At 32.2% G+C, this 13729-nt stretch overlaps 2 protein-coding genes across 2 annotated transcripts; both read right to left on the bottom strand.

Annotated features, from left to right (window-relative positions):
• Nucleotides 1-21: 21 nt before the first annotated feature.
• On the bottom strand, nucleotides 22-2841 carry LOC104706019 (protein REVEILLE 1-like). The gene is made up of 7 exons (XM_010422139.3): nucleotides 2497-2841; nucleotides 2239-2294; nucleotides 1742-1843; nucleotides 1545-1656; nucleotides 1386-1447; nucleotides 923-1237; nucleotides 22-806 (listed from the first exon to the last, which is right to left on the bottom strand). The coding sequence occupies exons 2-7, from the start codon at nucleotides 2269-2271 to the stop codon at nucleotides 252-254; spliced, it is 1179 nt and encodes a 392-aa protein (XP_010420441.1). The 5' UTR covers nucleotides 2272-2294; nucleotides 2497-2841; the 3' UTR covers nucleotides 22-251.
• Nucleotides 2842-11402: 8561 nt separating this feature from the next.
• Nucleotides 11403-13574, bottom strand: LOC104706020 (autophagy protein 5-like). The gene is made up of 3 exons (XM_087462338.1): nucleotides 12303-13574; nucleotides 11877-12008; nucleotides 11403-11682 (listed from the first exon to the last, which is right to left on the bottom strand). Exons 1-3 carry the CDS (start codon nucleotides 12403-12405, stop codon nucleotides 11513-11515), a joined length of 405 nt encoding a protein of 134 aa, XP_087318464.1. The 5' UTR covers nucleotides 12406-13574; the 3' UTR covers nucleotides 11403-11512.
• Nucleotides 13575-13729: the final 155 nt, after the last annotated feature.

Genomic DNA, 13729 nt, shown 5'->3' on the forward strand with positions numbered 1-13729 from the left:
CTAATCTAATCGGAGATACTGTAAGAGAAACCATCTCGTAATCGTTTAACCATATGGAAAAAAAATTGTACAAAGAGAGTTTTACAGTTACAAATTTTGCTGAAGTTTTAGCCTAAAGAACAACAAACATCTCGAACAAAACAATGAAAACGACAACAACAACAACAAAAGGCTTTGGTGAACATTTTAGAAAGGTTGAATGAATATATTAAGTTTAATGTCTCTTCTTTTCGGGTACCTTAGAAAATGTGTTATAAGTGGAGATGAATCTCTTCTTCTTCTTGTTCCTCTTCTTCTATCATCATCTTTCTCTTCTTGTACGGACCAAATCCTCTTGCATTTGACTCTGAGTTTGTTCTTCTCAGCTCAGAAAATGCTGACCTCTCGCTAGGTTTAAACTCCCATTGACATACCATTGTTTCGGGTTCTGAGGTCTTGTCCGTGTGTCCTGTATCATCCACCGAACCAGAGTTTGATCCAGTCGATGATCCTTCGTTTTGGACTGCCTTTCCTGAATCTAAACATCTATTTTCCACATCTTCTTGCTTAAGAGGTACTTGTATCCAGCAGCTCAAGAGCTCTTCTTGTCCGTTTTTTATTATCGGTAATGTTTTGGATGGTGAGAGTTTCCGTGGTAATGGCTGTATTGGGGATTTACAATAAGTTGAAGTTGTCAGAGTAGAGGATATCCCTGAATCAGATACCACAACTGTCTTCCCAAAGAGTTTAATAAGGCTTTGTTTCGTTGGTTCCTTGACTGAGCTCTCTTTGTGTAAGAGTCTCTCTCTAGGAAACAACTCCAGCTTCTGTCAAATTGATCAAACCAAGGAAGGATATTAAGAATTAGGCATCTAAGAGTGGGTATCGTTGTTAATTCGAGTGAGTATAAATTTGCACGTGGGTTTTCGTTTTTGTCAAGTACCAGAGTCTCATGCTCTTCAGGTGCATTTGCAGTAGTTGTAAGAGCAGCTGGTGGTGATGCAGAAGAAACTGGTGACAAGCTTTGATTTGGTGAACTTGAATCAAGGGAACACAAGGCTTCTGATCCAACAGTAGACAACACTGAGGTTGGAGATCGGTTGTCTTGTTCTGACGGAGAAACTGGTCTACTTGTTCCATCTGCTTCGTTCCCAAACTTACGTGGGTAAGGATGCGCTGGTTTCCTCTTGGGACGAGGAGGTGGTATCACAATTGGCTCCACTGAGCTCCCATCACCTCCAGTTGCTTCTCGAGCAACCTGCGTGAATACACCAGAACACAGCAGAGTCAGAACACAAACAAATAATCACTTGTTAAAGCAGTACTTAGGTTTGCTATTGAGGTTATACCAACACTTTTTATGAACAAGGGTAAAAGATACTATATAAGCAAATAAGTGTATAAACCTTAGAGAAAAACTTCTGAGCATGGCTTCGAATCTGAACTGCAGTCTTTGTGCCCACATGTTCTGTTTAGTGAAACGAACATATATTTGAGGGTTCAGGTTCTTGTATAGGTCATAAGACACAGTAGCAAGTGATATATAAGTAAATCGTTTATTTTACCTTCAATTCGTCTCCATGCTCGCCCGTATAATTTCAAGGCTTCAACAAACTTCTTGTGTTCTTCATCTGTCCACCTCTCTCTTTCTTTTGTTATCGTATATGGTTTCCGTATCTAAACATGAAAAGATGAATTGAGCCAAAGATGTTCACTTTTTACATAACACAATATTTGACAGTTGATGTTAAAAAGAACAAACCTTGGGAGCATAGTCATTTCCGCCAAAACTTTTGTCATTGAACTGTATCCGCTTGTCTGCAGTTTCCTCCTCAACTCTATTCCTCAAAGGAGCTTTGGCAACCTGAAACCATCACAAAGCAAAAGGACTTTAGGAGACATATCTTCTCACAACATAAACGCAATTTATGTCCTTTTAAAACAAAGTGGCATTGGATCATTTACTTTCTTATTCAGTTTCTCAATGTACATTCTCTAATCCACAAAATCCCAAAAACGTCAACTGTATTTACAGATCCTAATTCAGTTAAAACAAATTGGCTTTGTTTTGTTAACAACCCAACCCTGCAAGTTCTCAAACACAGTCGATTACATCTTTTAAGAGTCTGCAAATGAAATATACACCGAACAGGCTAAACTCAAATTAGAAGCTTTCTTCAGATGTTCTAAACTCTTAGATTCATTACCTAAACTAGAGAACATTTGGAAAATTCAGCAAAAAGATATATAAGAACAGACCTGAACATTCGCAGTCAACGGAGACGACGCCATAGCTTCTCGGATTAAGATCTCGCCTGAGGGGAAACAAAAACTCAAAAAGGTATGGATCGCAGAAAAGGTAAACGAATCTGTAGTTCAAAATCAGCTTAATTTCCTCTGTTCTCCGTCAGTTTCAATAGATCCCATAAAAATTAATAAGATTAATCTCAGCTCCCAGATTACACAACGACAAAACTTGATTAGCTTCTGAAACCAGAACCAATCTAAAGCTTTCACCTTTGGGGAAAGAAAAATCTTTAGTGAAACGGAGATTTGTTGGGTTCGGTAAAAGGAAAACAGAACAACTCTCTGGGGCAGAGAAAGAGAAGAAGAAGCTCGGAAATGGAACTCTCAGAGATTCTCTAAAGCTCACCGGAGTTGACAAATTAAAAGAAGAAGAATTTCGACGGTTCTGATTAGCCGGAAGAACAAAAGCAGAGAGAAAGAGAGAAAGAAGAAGAAGAAGGTGGAGCTTTGGGGGGGGCTGGTGGGTCTGTGTGGGAGGAGGGAAGAAGAAGAAGAAGAAAGGAAGAAGGGTGAGAAAATAGGAAGACAAAAAGGGGAGAGGGGATGCCACGTCAGCTTCTGGTATGTGCGCTTTTTTCATTTCTTTTTAAAAAAAAAAAAAAAAAAAAAAACATTTTGATTTTTTTTATTGGTATTTCCATGGAACGCTCGAGAAACAGATGAAATCTTGTGGCTCACGTTCAATGACCACCATTTCCACGTGTCCAGCTTCTTTTCTTTTTTTCTTTCTTTTTTAAAATATCAAAACTTGTAGATTTATTATCGTTTTGTCTCTCATATTAATTCTTTTAAATGAATCTACTTGTTTTAAATACAGCTAAATTTGCTGCAGAAAGTTTGAATTCTCTCATACTTTTTTCTTTCCTTTTTTTGTTACATCATTCTTTTGTGTCTATTTATCTAAATTATGTTAAGACATAGTATCTTAGAAATATAAATATTGTTTTTGTTTTAAAAAAAAAAAAAAGAAAAAAAGAAGATTTTGCTGGACAGAGAAATGTGAGCCACCAGAAGATACTTAAAAGGCAAAAAATAAGAAGCCTACTTGCGAAAGTATGATTTTTTTTTTTTTTGTTTCTTACTCGCTATTATCTCTCTTTAGCCGTTTTATAACTACATGTTTTTTTATGGACCAAATTATTCTATAGGATTATTGAATTAGGATACTTTCTATTTTGATCTATTTCTATATTCTGGTCCATCCAAAATCTATATTAACATTTGTGAAATACATTTGTGTTATACAAAATTTCTATAATTATGTTTATTTAAATTTTTATTTGTAATGTTAATTTCTACAAAATTACACAAAACTCAATAATCAAAATGTGGTAAATTGACTAAATCAATTAAGTTTATTCTCATAAAATCAATAATATATATAAGTTTCCTAAAATCGCTCTAAATCTATCTTCTAAATCAATAATATTCTTAAAATCTAATAAATATCATAAAGTTGCAAATGATTTTTTAAAAAAAAACTCACTACTATTTCCTTAAATTTTGACTGTAGCAAAAATGCAAAAAAAAAAAAGAAATTAGATAGAAAAAACATTCAAATTCTCATAAACAAACATAATATATAACCTAAATTATAAATAATTAAAAAATATGTAAAACCTTAACAAATTTGAAACTGATAAATTTATTTTCATAACTATTTATAAAATAAGTGTTTTTAGTGATTTGATGTAGTCTTTTATTACTATAGGTAAGTTTTGCACATATAATTTAAAATTTTATATATGATAATTAATCGGTACTAGATATCCTAATTAACGTTCAATTACTCAAATCTAAATCTAAATTCGAATCAGAAACTCGTAACGCTTGATTTTTAACCAGACCAAATCTATATTTTCTGTTCAATAGCAAACATAGTCAATCCATTTTTTATTTTGTGGGGCTCTAATATTCTTCTCTTCATGAACATTTTTTTTTTAGTAAATGGTTTTTAAAATCAGAACTATCATAACATCAAAATTTAGATAATTTTTTATTATTTTTTGTCGAAACATATTTTTAACAAAAAACTAAAGTTGTTTATTTTATAAAATACGGACTAAAAATGAGCTATCCCAAATTTGGAGTAATATACATAGTTGTTGTTGATGTTTGTGTTAACAAGCCTCTTAAGTTTAAAAGAAAACTGTACATATTTTTTCAAAGAGTTGAAACGATTTTGAATCCCAATATAATCCACAGTAAAAAAATGAGATGTCACTCGTATAAGTGAAAGTCCAAAATCTAAGTGAAAATAAAACGAGATATTTTATTTTTGTCTTTGTACTATATTTTTCGAAAAAATAAAAAAAACGAAAGTATTAAGTTAAATAACTTCTGCATCTAAAAAACAAAAAATTGCCTAGTGGGGTTCAATCTATTACGTAAGCCTAGATATATATACAAACACACACATCATAAATTATAATGTATACAGATACGTATCTATGATATTATATAATTAGCTTCAACTATTTATAATTAACAAAATGTTTATCCATCATCTAGGTCGTCATCAATATTTCATAAACGTGTAGATAATCTATTTAATCATGGTTAAGCACATAAGATAAGAACAAAATTATAAACAATTTAAAAAAAAATTATAAACAATTATAAATTGCAAAATCATATTTGGGTGGAAGTGAAAGTTAATTACACTTTAATCTAGAATATGAATTTGAGTGCACTTTTGTCCATGTCACTGATTCTTATTTTAAGCCGTCTGTTCTACAGAAGATGGACATGTGGAAGGAAAGGGAAGAAGGATTTAAGCCACTCATTATTTTTTCCTTATTTTTTTCATTGGTTTTATACAAAAATTTCTGGGCCACATATTTTTGCTTCTCGTTCTGCCTTTAGGGTTTGAAAGATCAGAAAGTGATTGGTGTGTGGCTGTTGTCTACTTAAAAGCATTTTCTGTTTTTTTTGTTTCCCGTCTCTGATAAATTAAGAAGTATAAATACAATAATTTTAATTTCTAATGCAACAAAATCCAAAGCCTGTAGTGGAAACCACATTTATCTAAAATGTGACGATCATCAGTGAGAACTGAGAAGGACTCATTTATCTAAATGTGACGTTCATGATCAGTGAGAACTGAGCAGCGAAGGACTCATTTACATCTAATATGACAATCATTTCTGAGAAAAGCGTAGTCGTTTGAGGAGTTTTTGGCTTTGCTAAAGAAGGTTAGGCTTGGCGGTGCTGGAAATTAGGTACTGGTCTACTGGATAGTGTGAAGTGACACGTGATAACCATAGTGACATTTTTCCTTTACTTCACGACCATACATTTCATTTTTCCGGCCACGTATGTAATTCTTTTGATATGAAAAATGCATACTTGAATTTGTTTTAGTGAAGTTTTTTTTTTATATATATATATAAATGAAGCTACGTTTGTAATCTCAAATTTGTAAACATTTACAAAACATGTTAGTCGTTTATCCTCAAAATAATGAAATGTGGATGTAACTTTAATTCATAAACATTTATAAAGGACATGGTGTAATCATTTATTGCAAATTGTTATGAATATATCTAAAGTATTGTATGAATGTCCATTATCGGTCCATTAGTGTATTTGTAAACCCTAATATATATCTTTATATATATGTTATATTCTATGAAATAAATAAATAATACAATAATATAATTCTCTAAACATGTTGTTATAACAAGTTATCGGCACCAATCTCCAGGCCGTTTTAAGAAAAAAAAAGCCCTAACTGCCGACGTTGAACAGCAGCTGTCACAGCTTCCGACTTATCTACTCTCCAACTTCGAACGTCTCTCGTCTCTCCCATCGTTGTCGTACGTTCCGGAATTTCTTTTTCTCCCACGTCCCCTAACCAGCAAACACACCAAATCTGTGCCGTCGTAGTGTCGTCTCACCATTATCGCTTATTATAGAGATAAGTAACCTCATACTTTATCGTTTAATACTTAATTAATTATTGTTCCATGAGATCTGTATATTGGTTTAAGCCGGTTAGTAAATTATTGGTTCGTATTCTGACACCAACAGTAACCGATTGTTCTTGATGAGAATTTCATTGCTTTGTTATATTAAATATTATACTATAATACATGTCTAACTTCTCTTTGTTCTGTGAGATATATAATATATTAGTTCATGTTTTATAATATATGATATATTAGTACGTAACTAAATGAAAAATAATTATAATCATGAGATCGTTGTCATGTATGTTGGTTATTTTTATTGCTGGAATCTTATTGTTTTATTACTTTTTGTTATTTGGTTGTTTAAATCGTTGGTTAGTAAACAAACATTCATGTTCTATTGTTTAATTACTCTAACCTATTAGAGTGTTTACTTATTAGTGTCTTCTCCTGCTTTGTAAATTTAAAAATTGCGGATCATAAAGACTAAACTAAATTTATATAATTGTTTGGTTGTTTGGTTTATTTGTTCAGAGTTTACTACTGCAACGTGATTTAATATGGAGAACTGAGGAAATAATTACTCACCAAATCTCTAACCGATGTATGGTCTGATGCGTCTCAACTTCAACGACGTTTCTGATGTCCGATCACCCATTATCATAGAGATAAGTATTTATGTTTTATGATATTTGTCATAAGATGAAGCATTTAAGTTTAATTTTCTTGGTCAGTCAAATTTTATAAGTTTGACAGTTAAAACTAAAACTTCATTAAAACACCGAAATATACTTTATTATGTGACCAATTGATTTTTAGTATCGTTTGACTTGATGATACATATATGCATATTATACACTAGGAACGTGTATATGTATTGTTAGTGTACGGTTTACACTCATTATTTTTTTTAAAAAAGAAAAATAATATATATATATATATATATAACACTCATTGATATAATTGTTTATAATATTTGTGAATTATATTTGTTTAATCACAAATTTAAATCTAATCAAAATTAGATATAATATCATGAAATATTTTAAATCTATGTCTCCAACTTTCTTTAGTAAATAAATTGGAAATCTGTAACAAATTACTAAATAATGATGACTGATTATATTTTGGCATCACTTCTATGAGAAGGTTTAAATCCTAAGTATATGACCATAAAAATTCACTTATTCTTTAGAATAATCTAAAGAAAGTAAATGACTAAAACTCTATAAGAGAATATATGCAAACATCTTAATTCCAATTATAACCAAGATTATAATAGAAGATAGTATCATTTTTGGAAATATAGAAGAGAAAATATATTTTACTTGTCATAAAATATTGTAGTCATGTAGACACAATATAATGAAAAATATTTTTAAAAATATTATAATCTAGTTATTTGTGAATGAGTAAAATAATGAGATGTTGATCATGAATCACATCATATTGGTTTGCTCTATTTTTGTGAATTATGTTATAAAAGAAAAAGAAAGCAGCACTAATGACTGTAGTCGAGAAAGTTGCTATAAAATAGTCATGAATGTGGATAAGATATATAAAGTCGCGGTCAATGTCGACTAGTTTCTCCACTAGAAGTGAATAATAAGTACATGAGATACTGATCTCATCTATATATGATGATGATGATGAAAAAAGTTAGTGTGAGACAATTTCCACTATTCTACTACAATAATAAGAAGTAGTAGAAAAAGTATTGAAAGCTCTTGAAGAGTATATATACTATTGCCTATGAGAACATAATTTGATAATTATGTGTTATAATCTCTCAATTAGTCTCAAAGTTAAAGGGGTCTAAGATATAATATATTACCCAATTTGAGAATGTTATTGATTACAAAGTGGAATTCAAATCGAGATTGATAGACATGAAGTGTCATCACCTCGAGGGGGAAAATTCATGAATCCCACATACAGAGGTGATGAAACAAATATAAGATTATGTTCACACCCAAAATGAGTTTAATCACTCATATGAAAAAGCAAATCTTGAGGATTTGAAAAGTAACCATGTTGAGATAATATGCGAAGAAAATACTTTAAAATCATAAGTATTATTACCCAAGGCAAGAAAAGTATTTTAGAGATTACATGCATTATCTAGAAGATAAAATGCTTTGTGAAAATCTCACTGTATGGCATGACCGGTTAAGCCATTCCGGTTTAGTATTGATGCAAAAGAATAATCAGAAATTTCTGAAAACATTCACTAAAGAACCTGAAGAGTTTTCTTAGTGATTTATTATGTGTGCTGCTTTACAAAGCAAGCTGATTATATGGTTTTCACCGATCCCATGAATTTGGATAATATCAAATTTCTGGTACGTATACAAAACGATATTGTGGACTGATCATCCACTATATATGATTGTTATTAACTTGCAACATAGAGTTTGTGAGAGTATTTGGTTAATTGACAATGGTGGTGAAACCATGCCAAGTAATTGACATAAATAACTCTATATGTCAAGTAATTTGCATCATGCCAACGAATAATCATGAGTACTCCCTCATTACAATTGGTTTGGGTCAGAAACCAGATATCTTCCATCTAAATGTGTTATACATGATGGTTGCTCCATCACAATTATATAAGATGGAATTTGAAAGAATGTTGGAAATATGTTGGATATGAATCTCTTTTAAAGATTGAATATCTCGAGAGTTTAAGGCTCGAGATGCAGAGACTGTTGTTTCGGTGAGTCAGTCTTTCCAACATGAGGGGGAGAAAATAAACAGCTGATAAATAAATATATTGGAAGAAATTATCTTGATCCTCGTACTAAGAAATATGCGCTAGAAGTTGAAAAGATAATTTATTGGCAAAGTTTGCAAAGATGCTAAAAACATGCAAGAGCTATTTTCTGACCTTGAGTGAAAATTCACATATACCAGCTGTGCTCCAATTAATGTCCTAAAAGGATAATATCAACTGCTATTAAGTCTAAAGATTGCATGAAGTGTTGTAGACTTATGGTTCCAAATATAAGCATCCTCGGAAAATAAAAGGAGCATAAATTAATATGGCACCGAGGAAGCAAAGAGTTATGTAGATCTCTAGAGGAGATCTAGAGACAAAGACATGAGTAAGAAAGAGATTTAGGTACCTGAGAATGATAATGAAAGGAAATCTCAACAAGTTGAGTCATGTCTAGAATGAAAAAAGAAACCAATAAGCAAATCGACGTCGTAAATATTTTTGCATACAGTATTGCAGTTGATGATGTTATGGATAAAAATCGAGGATCATAAACCGCGGTTAACAGAAAAGGTTTTATTGAAAAGTGTACACAAATAATAATTGGTTAATCATTGAAAGAAGTAACTATTTGAGATAGTTCAGTCTCTTAAAGAGATAATATTTGGACTTGTAATCTTTACACTTGAAAGTGTAAAATGAGTGAGACAAAAAGGGATCTTTATGAGAAATAAAGTACATGTAGTAGTACAATGATTCTCATAAATACTTAATATTTATTATGAGAAATGCACTCTCATATGGTAGAGCAAGACTTGATTCAGTCTATCCAGAAGGTTTTCAAACTGTCAAAAGTATCCCTTAAAGTGATTATATTGCTAGAAGCAATACTTTATAGTTCTCGAGAATATTGTAAAAGCAAGAAAAAGTCTTGATGCCTTTTGACACCTTTGGAAAGAAAAGGGTGAGAGTTTATCTCTATGAGAGAATCCTATGTGTTGATCTTAAAGATCTTATAGTGGGTTGAAAATAGATCGGGAACAATCTAAGAGAAGATCTTAGAGTTGTGTAAATCCGAGATTGAACACTAATTGTAATTGTGTTCAAGAAGCATTTTCAAGAAAGTTTGAGGACGTATGCCTTTGCTGAACCTCGTTAAAAGAAAAAATTATATGTGTCTCTTATCTCTTTACCACTTACAAGTGGTTCTTGTTATCTGATCTCCGGTATATTTACATACCAAGGAATATATGGAGAAATAATCAGTGATGAAATATTACTCCTGAAAGATGGAGAAATCAGATTGTATAAGATTAGATATTTCATGAAATTTCTTGAGGTTACAGATTTGGCATCTGATGAAAGAGATGTAATCTCAAGATGCTTACATCATCTTACATAGAAAAATGGTCTTGTAGTACCATACTAAGAAGAAGAGTTGAAAGAGAAAGTTTTACAAGGAGAGTATGAATAACTCCTATGTATAAGATGATTGTTTGGAAGATTGTATGCAAAAGAATATTTGGGCTTAAAGTTCAAATAGATATTCTATAGTGAAGGGGTTCAAATGACTTGAAGTTCAATGACCCGAGAGAATATATAATGATCATATGTGTTTTATACACTAAAGCTATGTTTATAACAGTTAGAAAAGATGATATATATGATCATAATGCATAACCTGAAGATGATGCTTTTAGGGGGAGAAATATGATCATAAGCGTGGTTATACTCTTTTTCCCTTATCATGGTTTTTATCCCAATGAGTTTTTCCTTGAAAGGTTTTTAACGAGACAACAAAAGAACACGCGAAAGATAAACACCTGAAAAGGAATATTATGATTCCAATGGTGAAAGGCTATCATCTTCAAAGTCTTTGAAATACAATGATGAGATTGTGAGAAACAAAGATAATAAGAAAGATGAATCACTTGCGAGACCCATGACCAATAGAAGAATGGCGATACACGTTTACTACATATTCGTTCAAGTGAAGATTTGGCGAACCATTAACCAAGGTATTTCCAACCACTACTTTTAAGAAGCTACTTCATCATATTGGATCGGTCATCTCGAAGATTTCAAGTGATGTACTTATGAGGGGGAGTAAAAGCGCGCTGCACTCTTTTTTTCTTAACCATGATTTTTTCCATTGGATTTTCCTGGTAAGGTTTTTAACGAGGCAACATCTCACATGCACATTTGGAACTATATTTCATTAATTGGAGCACAGCTGGTATATGTGAATTTTCACTCAAGGTTAGAAAATGGCTCTTGCATGTTTTTAGCATCTTTGCAAACTTTGTAAAAGCAGAACCAACGAAGTCAATCAAATATTTCTAATCTTTCTACTTTTTTTTTTTTCTTTCTTTCTGTATTCTGAGTTCTACTTCCATCAGAAAGTAGCTGTATATAAACAAATCATTGATTCTTTTGGCTTTGCAAGACCGAACCAGAAAACAAGTTTTTGATCAATTCACCGAGAACCTCCTTACTTTCACCTTTGAGGAGCTTTCACAAGAACAGAGATATGGAGATAGAATTCTGGGTTCATCAAGTTATTTACCACCCACGAAAACGGTATCTCTAGTTTCATTTATATCCCTTGGATCCTTGCCAATTTGATTTCACCCATCTCCCGCAGCAACCCATCTGCTTCTTCTGTATCGTCATCGTTGCTTCTTTCTTCTCCACTCGTTTGAGCTTTGTCTCCAATAAACTCTGGGAGGAGACTTTCAATGGCATTGCGTAAGGTAAAGCATTTCCCTGTTAAACGGTGGAACAAACCAGTAAGTATCGCACAAAGGAGAGACTTCAAGTTTCAGTTGGATACACTCTGCATGGAAGCTATTGACTGAAACTTTGGTCGATAGCATAATAACAGCTATATACCAGAGAAGCCAATCTCTTTACGATGAAGATAATATGACGAATGTGGATCTTTAAGGTGATTATCTTACCTTCTTCTCTGAGGAATTCAACAGGGCGATTTAGGTAGGAGATGTCATCCCATGTATCGATCTCAGGTACATCTTCAAGATTCTCGAAATCTTGATTTATACTCCAAACATACAACCGAACAGGAACTCTTGCTGAGATAAAAGATTATTGAGAATCAGGAAAAAGGTGGTTGCACAAGAACAATGCAAACACTATTACTTTGTATCATGTTAGCCAACACTGAAATAGATGCACCAATTTATGAGGAGTCACTATTATTTTTTAGTTAAATTGTTGCTGTTTAGAGGATTAATCAGAAGACCGAAAACTACTATTGACTGTTTCTAACTAGGATAAATATGGCACTCCCAATTGAAACCACTTTTCCAAAAATGAGAAAATTAACTAAGGTGTAACTTCCTCAGCTGAGTATATAGTTGGCAAACCTGTCTTAACTTGTCCAGCAACATCCATCTCGGTCGCAACTTGTCGAGATTGTGGAGATGACAAGCTTGCTTTTCTTGAAAAATCATCTTCGATAGTTGCCATTTTAAGCTTGGGTGATAATTTTGTGTAGGTATCAAGATCGTTCAAGTGAAGATTTTTTCTTAACCATGATTTTTCTCATTGGATTTTCTTGGTAAGGTTTTTAACGAGACAACATCTCACATGCGCATTTGGAACTATATTTTTATAATGGTCATTCAAGGGGGAGTGTTATGAATATATCTAGAATATTGTATGGATGCCCATTATCGGTCCATTAATGGACTTTTAAACCCTAATATGTATCCTTATATATATGTTATATTATATGAAATAGATAAATAATAGAAGAGTACAATTCCCTAAATCTCTTGTTATAACACAAATATATTTATATTAAGATGTATATATCAATGTCGGTGCAACATATTTGTTTGGACTATAAGCATTCAACTAAAATAAAAGTATTAGATTATGACTCGTAGCACGAATAAATATTGCGTTTAAAATTCGAAATTCAAAACTTATATTTAAAACGTAAATGATGCTATTATAGTAGAAAAATACATTTACTATATATCTTATTATAATCATCCATTGCAAATATTTTTACACTAAGATGTAAAAGTCGGTGTCGATGTCCGTGTAACATATTTGTTTGGAAAAGAAGCATTTAAGGATTGTGATTTGAAAGTGTTGATCATTTGTAAATAACCACAAGATGCTATTGTTTTCCCATAACTAGAACTTGTTGGTCAACTGAAATTACCACAGGTGTCCAAGTACATTGAAAAGGTGACTTTGGTTTGAGTAGGAAAAGCATAAAAGATTTACGAATCAATCATTTTAGTGGATTAGAGGAAAGAAATGGCGGGTGGGTCTTACACATAGTTTGGATGGATAGTCCATTTCTGTAAGGCTTTCTTCTACGTGTGTGGTTCATATTATTCTTCGCCAAACGTCAATTTTGCCGCCTTATAGCCGAACGGGATAAAAAAGAAGATAGCAGATATATTCTTATGAAATAGAGGCCTCTGACTTTTTTTTTGACAATCAGTGTGTGAATGTTTCTATCTAACAAAGATAAAAGGAGAGAGATATGTGGTGTATAATAAAGCCAGACCGGTGAAACTATTCATGGCCAACCGTATTGATTATGTCTCATGACAACAACTTTGTATTTTCTTCCTTTTTGGATTTTGAGCTGGACAAGTGGTCAGAGTATAGAAACGATTTGGGACATTTGGCGCAATGTGGTACACGCATCGAATGTTGTTGGAAATGATTTATATACAATATGATGGAATGCAAATAAAAAATAACTAACGGATTAACACTGTTCCAGTTTTAGTTTATCGTTTCATGATTATTATGCATAAATGATTTT

Source organism: Camelina sativa, chromosome 8 (genome assembly GCF_030686135.1).
Source record: "Camelina sativa cultivar CO46 ecotype springtype chromosome 8, ASM3068613v1".
In the NCBI taxonomy this organism is placed as follows: Eukaryota; Viridiplantae; Streptophyta; class Magnoliopsida; order Brassicales; family Brassicaceae; genus Camelina; species Camelina sativa.